The 7,490-nt window shown below is 41.6% G+C and overlaps 1 protein-coding gene across 1 annotated transcript in view; it reads right to left on the reverse strand.

The window, feature by feature from the left end:
• Positions 1-7,490, reverse strand: part of SLC26A8 (solute carrier family 26 (anion exchanger), member 8) — an 81,195-nt gene that overhangs the window by 36,991 nt on the left and 36,714 nt on the right. The window contains exon 7 of the mRNA XM_010848651.1: positions 510-592. Within this exon, the coding sequence (XP_010846953.1) occupies positions 510-592 (83 nt within the window). The remainder of the gene's footprint in view (positions 1-509; positions 593-7,490) is intronic.

The following is a 7,490-nucleotide window of genomic DNA, read 5'->3' on the forward strand; positions in this document are numbered from 1 at the left end:
CCGCACAATTGCACTCATCTCACACGCTAGTAAAGTAATGCTCAAAATTTTCCAAGCCAGGCTTCAGCAATATGTGAACCGTGAACTTCCTGATGTTCAAGTTAATACATAGAAACTAATTAAGTAGAGTTGGAGACCAGCAGGGGGAGCACTCACACCCTGTGACCATTGCAGAGCCCAACAGGAAGAAGAAAGACTCCTTGCCGGCAAAGGTCTAAGCTAATGAAAAGCCATAGATTCTGTTTACCATGACCAACTCTCCCTCTCCAATTTTATTTTTCCCTCTATAAAAACTTCTTCCCCTGCTGTAGGAGGACTTGCATGTGACTTGCCATGCTTGCACACACCAAACTGCAATTCTCTGCTGATCTCAAGTAAACCCATCTCTGCTGGAGAAATAACTGGCATGCTATTGATTTTGGTCAACGATATAAATCAGGCTATGTGGTCAGAGGCTAAGAGGAGGTAACAGGAAGGAGAAAGTAGTCTTGAAAAGTGGAATTACCAACCTATAAGGTATCATCTCCATGAGCATCAGGCTGTTTTCTGTGGCCATGTTTACCTTGTTTGAAAATGCAGCAAAGCCAAGAACCTGTAGGAGTTTAAAAAGAAAAGGCATGTGATCATCTAAATGTTATATAAAGCAGAGGTGCCCATAGTCTCTAGCACGACAGGGCAATATATGGCAGTGACTATGCATGAAGGCTGGAGAAAGGCAGGGCCAGTTCAGTGGAGCAACAAATGCAAAAGTCCTTCTTGACTCTTTTGGTTCCCTGAGCTCTTTTTAGCAACATAACCAGAATGAAAAGCAACTGCACGTTTGACATATTATTAGTAACGGGAACAAATGGATGGCATGGACTTCTCTTTCCTCACCAACTTTAAACATCTGGACCAAGTATAAACATGCTTTCAGGTATTAGCTGTACCAAAGCTTCAATTTTAAAAGTTCTAAAATATAGGTACACTGTCTTAATATAAATAAGTCCTTTGGGGAATTGTTGACATGTATTGATAATCATTAATAACTGTCGATAAGGTAGCAGCATTTGATAGCACATACAAAAAAGATTGCTTTAGCAAAGCCATTGCTTGCTTTTTCCTTTCTGTTCATTTCCTTCTGAAATGCCAAGTGTCCCTTCCTTTTCATCTAGAATGAAACCAGATCACCTAGAAGCTGTTACACCTTATAAAGATCTCACTCCAGAGCAAATTAAAGCAGAGACAAAAGAAGTCAATGCCCCAGTTTTAAAATAATAATTATATAGTTGCTTTACCTTGTTCCCCCTGCTAACACATAAATCTTTTCCCAGCATCTACTCTAAGAGTTCAGCCAGATACTGAGCAGGATAGCAGCTGGTTTACTTGTGATGCTCTGATCAGATGATGACCCCTAGGAAGTCTACAGATCAGAATGGAAGGAAGATCTGAACCAACAGAGAAGCTCTGTGATCTTTATATATCTAAGGGATAAGAAGCATGGCAAGTGGCCAAGAAACTCTTTTATTCCCAGGGTAAAGGTTACTCTTGCTCATAAAGGAAAACAGAGAAAACATGAAAAGTTTAAAAAACAGAAATAAATCACCCAAAGACAACTACCAGTGATGCTGTTTTTGGTGTTTGCTATACAGCTTAAATATACACATATACAAATGCACACACATACATTAATTATGAATATACAGTATATACAATTTCTCATATCTGTGGAACTCTTGAGTTGTCAGCTTTTGTTATTTTTTTTAGCCTGGATCTCAAATATTGCCTTGAAATTTTCCCTTAATATTTGAGACTACCATCTGAAGGACAGATTGCTGGGTATGTACAGTTTCCTCCAGCACATCTGAGCAGTTTCTGAGGGGGTGCTGTGAGCTTTTCACCACCTACACCGCAGCAGCTCTCATCCTCTGTCCTGTCCTTCCCTCATTTCCAGGGGAAACATGGAGGTCTTGTCTTTTTCCAATTTTAAATCCCTGCTATATAGCAGAAAATGCTCCCTGTCACTTGACTTGACACGTGTGTAAGTAATGTTGTTGTTTAGTCGCTAAGTTGTGTCCAACTCTTTTGCGACCCCATGGACTGTAGCCCGCAAGGCTCCTCTGTCCATGGGCTTTCCCATGTAAGAACACTGGAATGGGCTGCCATTCCCTTCTCCAGGAGATCTTCCCCACCCAGGGATTGAACCCACGTGTCCTGCACTGGCAGGCAGATCCTTTACCACTGAGCCATCAGGGAAGCATAGTCATGTATTTCAGGCTTCAATAACCTTCAAGTACAAGTCAGGTCACAACAAAGTTTGATGCCTAAATTGCAGTAATTCAAAGTGTCCACCAACATTTATGGCTGGAGCTCAGTTTATTCCCCCACTTCACTTCATGGTGCATCCTAATTATTTATAGCATTCCCCAAAGAAACATCTTAACTGTGGCTCACAAACCAATCCTCTACCCACTTACTTCTCTCCTTTCCTAATAACCCTGGTTAATGTTAACATTAAAGCCTTTAAGGTTGCTTAAAGGGACATCACTATGATCCCTGCTGCTGATGTCTCTTAAAAGAGGGTTGATTTGGGAAAATGTGGATAGACCTTAAGGGCATTATGATAGAGAGAGACAAATACTGCATGGAATCACTTATATGTGCAATCTAAAAAAAAAGAAAAAGAAAACAGTTGGACTCATACCAACAAAGAGAAGAAAAATGGTTGCCAGCGACTGGGGGGTGAGGGCATTAAGAAAGTTGAAGAAACAGTGCAAACTTTCAGCTATAGGATGAATAAGATCTAAGGATCTGACAGAAAACATGGTGACTACTGTTGATAACATCGTATTACATACTTAAAATTTGCTAAGAGAGAATATTCTCATCGGGCTGGGTGGGGGGGCGTGGAGAAAAGGATCAATACATGAGGTATAGATGTGTTAATTCACTAGATGGAAGAGATCCTTTCACAGTGTATACGTACATCAAATCATCATGATGTACACGTCAAACATCTTACAATTTTATACCTGAATAAAGCTGGAGAGAAAGAAGGACCTAGAAACAGAGACAGAGAGAGTGCACTGATGCCTGTGTCACAGATGCCATCTGCTGGTCACTCCAAAGCCTCAGCTTCCCAAGACGCAGGAGCTGGTCTGGGTTCCATGAGAAGGAGAGGTTGCCCCTGACTCTACTCCCCAAACTCCACATGCACATTGTCCCTGGGTTCTAGGGCTCCACTATTTGTGTACAGTGTTTTGGAAGGTCTTCTTTCCAAAGGCCATTCACCTTTGGCCTTTATTAACTGATAGCTTTTTAACTATTCCAAGGAAGAAAGAATGTACACCTACAAGAAGTAGACAACAGTTATGAGACAGAGCTTGTGTCAGTTTCCAAAGCAATTCCCATACTCTTTCAATCATGGAGAGTGTGGATCTGGATTAGTTAGCATAGAATAGGTTATACTGTGGCAATATACAGACCACGGGATCTTAGTGCCCTAACACATGAAAGTTATTTTTTTGCCCATGAGAAGTCCATTGTGGGTCAGTGTCTCTTCAGGGCAGCTTCTTTGCAAACAGTGCCTTGGAGATCCAGGCTAATTCCACCTGGAGACTCTATCATCTCAATGTATAGCCCCTACAATTACTACAGCAGGGGAAGAAAGAACACTAGGGATTTGTGCCTGTTTTCGTATGCTTTGGTCCCAAAGTCACATGGTCCTGCCTAACTACGAGGGCAGCTGGAAAATATAGGGGAGCACATGGAGAATTCTAAATATCTCTGTCACAGAACACTTCTTAAAGGGAAAATAATTCTCATGGATGCCCAAAGATTCGGCGATCCTTGTTAAGAAATGCTGACTTTACAAACCTGAGTTTTATTTATGAAAATGGCTTTACTATTGTGAAAATGTTAAATATAACTGCACAAGATAAATTTTAAAAAGAAAATTTTTCTTTTTTCGGCCACGCCACATGGCTTGTGGGATCTTAGTTCCCTGGACCAGGGATTGAACCCCCATCATCCATAGTGAGAGCAAGGAGTCCTAATCAGCAGACTGCCAGGGAAATCCCCGAGATTTCTTAAAAGAAATAAGAAATGTTATCATTTAGACAACATTTAAAAAAATATTCTCAAAAAGAAAAAAGAGCCATATTTATCCAGTGGTGCAATGGATAATGCGTCTGACTACGGACGGATCAGAAGATTCCAGGTTTGACTCCTGGCTAGCTCATAGTGCACATTTTGGGCTCCCCTGGTGGCTCAGGCAGTAAAGAATCTGCCTGCAATGCGGGAGACCTGGGTTTGATGCCTGTGTTGGGAAGATCCCCTAGAGAAGGGAATGGCAACCCACTCCAGTGTTCTTGTATGAGAAATCGCATGGACAGAGAAGCCTGGCGGGCTACAGTCCATGGGGCTGCAAAAGAATTGGACACGACTGAGTGACTAACACAACCAACCTGAGCTAAAAAAACAAAAGATGTCCAAAAAACCTAGTACATATGCATAAGCACACACCTCCACGAGGAACGCTTCCTCCCTGAATCCAGCTCTGCCGCTTGGTGACACAGATTCACTGAACATCGCATCTCCCTCAATTTCTTTACTGTAGCAGAATGAGAGTGAAAGGAGGCTGAATAAGAGTGTGGTTGCTGCTATATTAAAATAGAAATGAAACCTCTACCTAGAAGAACACAGAAACTCACCTGAGCATAGGTCTGTTACATATTTGTTTGAAAGAAGAAGATGTGAATAACTGAAACTACAGAAATATCAATTGTAGGTGACTTTGGATAGTGCAGCTATAGGCATTTCTTTTCCTCCATTTTTTTCTTCTTTATTTAAGAAAAAAAACTGCTAGGATTCCCTGATAGTCCGTCCAGTGGTTAGGACTCTATGCTTCCACTCCTAGGGGCCCACGTTTGACCCCTGGTAGGGGCACTCCAGCACTCTTGCCTGGAAAATCCCATGGGCGCAGGAGCCTGGCAGGCTGCAGTCCTTGCGGTCTAGAAGAGTCAGACACGACTGAGCGACTCCATTTTCACTTTTCACTTTCATGCATTGGAGAAGGAAATGGCAACCCACTCCAGTGTCCTTACCTGGAGAATCCCAGAGAGAGGGGAGCCTGGTGGGCTGCCGTCTATGGGGTCGCACAGAGTTGGACACAACTGAAGCGACCTAGCAGCAGCAGCAGCAGCCGCATGGGAACTAAGATCCCACAAGCTGTGTAGCAGGGCCCCCCAAAAAATGGATAGAATGAGCCTGTATTACTATCACAAGAGGGAATAAAAACCCTATTTTTCAAATAGTGTGAAAAAGATGTAACAGATAAAAATCTTTAAAAAAATAAGCATGTTTAAAAAATATAAGCTAGTGTGTAAAATTAAATGTATATATTCAGCTTTGTTACGAATCAGCATATGTTTTAAAAATATTATTTTTATAATTCTCCTATGAATATTTTCCTTCCTAGGTTGCTTGCTTTTTGTTTTATTTTAAATGACCTGAGCCATGAGTTAGGAGTATAAAACACCTACCAAAAAAAAACCCACTTACACCAATGGACAGATCATCTAGACAGAAAATTAATAAGGAAATACAACCCTTAAATGACACATTCAGTTCAGTTCAGTTCAGTCCCTCAGTCGTGTCCGACTCTTTTCGACCCCATGAATCGCAGCACGCCAGGCATCCCTGTCCATCACCAACTCCCGGAGTTCACTCAGACTCACGTCCATCGAGTCAGTGATGCCATCCAGCCATCTCATCCTCTGTCGTCCCCTTCTCCTCCTGCCCCCAATCCCTCCCAGCATCAGAGTCTTTTCCAATGAGTCAACGCTTCGCATGAGGTAGCCAAAGTACTGGAGTTTCAGCTTTAGTACCATTCCTTCCAAAGAAATCCCAGGGCTGATCTCCTTCAGAATGGACTGGTTGGATCTCCTTGCAGTCCAGGGGACTCTCAAGAGTCTTCTCCAACACCACAGTTTAAAAGCATAAATTCTTTGGTGCTCAGCCTTCTTCACAGTCCAACTCTCACATCCATACATGACTACTGGAAAAACCATAGCCTTAGACCAGATAGATTTAATTGATATTTACAGGACATTCCATCTGAAAGCAGCAGTATACATGTTCTTCTCAAGTACACACTGAACATTCTCCAGGATAGACCGCATTTTGGGTCACAAATCAAGGCTTGGTAATTTAAGAAAACTGAAATCATATCAAGCATCTTCTCATCACAACACTATGAGATTAGAAATCAATCACAGGGGAAAAAAACTGTAAAAGAACAGGAACACATGCAGGCTACACAATATGCTACTAAATAGCCAATTAATCGCTGAAGAAAGCAAAGAGGAAATAAAAACACCTCTAGACACAAATGACAATGGAAACACAATGATTCAAAACCTAAGGGATGCAACAAAATCTGACACCTAAAGCAACTAGAGAAAGAAGAACAAACAAATCCCAAAGTTGATAGAAAGGAAGAAGTCATAAAGATTAGAGCAGAAATAAGTGAAATAGAGATGAAGAAAACATCAATGAAACTAAGTTAGTTCTTGAAGAGTTAAACAAAACCTTTAGCCAGACTTATCAAGACAAAAAACGGAAATGGCTCAAATCAATACAATTAGAAATGAAAAAGAGAAGTTACAACTGACACCACAGAAATACAAAGGATCATAAGAGACTACTACAAGCAACTATATGCCAATAAAATGGACAATCTAGAGGAAATGGACAAATTCTTAGAAAAGAACAAACTTCAAAGACTGAACCAGGAAGAAACAGAAAACGTGAACAGACCAATCACAAGTGACGAAATTGAAACTGATTAAAAATCTTCAAGCAGAACTTCCCTGGTGGTGCAATGGGTAAAAATCCACCTGGCAACGCAGGGGACACGGGCTTGATCCCTGTTCCGGTAAGGTTCCACATGTGTGGGACAGTGAAGCCCATGCACTGCAATGACTGCTCCCAGGTGCCACAGCTAGTGGGCCCGGGTGCTGCAACCACTGGAGGCTGTGGGCCTAGAGCCCGTGCTCTGCAACAAGAGAAGTCACCACAGTGAAAAGCCCCACACACTGCAAAGAAAGGCTGTCCCTGCTCACTGCAACCAGAGAAAGCCCACGCAAAAGCAATGAAGACCCAGTGCAGCCAAGAAAAAAATCTTTCAACAAACAAAAGTTCAGGACCATACAGCTTCATAATTCTATCAAGCATTTAGAGAAGAGTTAACACTTATCCTTTCAAAAAATTGCAGAGGGAGGAACATTGCCAAGCTCATTCTACGAGGCCACCATCACTCTGATATAAAAACCAAACACAGATATCCCACACACAAAAAAATTACAGGGCAATATTACTGATGATTGTGGAAAAAGCAAGAGAATTTCAGAAAAACATCTACTTCTGCTTCATTGACTACACTAAAGCCTTTGATTGTGTGGATCACAACAAACTGTGGAAAAGTCTTTAAGAAATGGGAATACCAGGCC

This window comes from Bison bison, unplaced genomic scaffold (assembly GCF_000754665.1).
Source record: "Bison bison bison isolate TAMUID 2011002044 unplaced genomic scaffold, Bison_UMD1.0 scf7180017864270, whole genome shotgun sequence".
Classification (NCBI taxonomy): domain Eukaryota; kingdom Metazoa; phylum Chordata; class Mammalia; order Artiodactyla; family Bovidae; genus Bison; species Bison bison.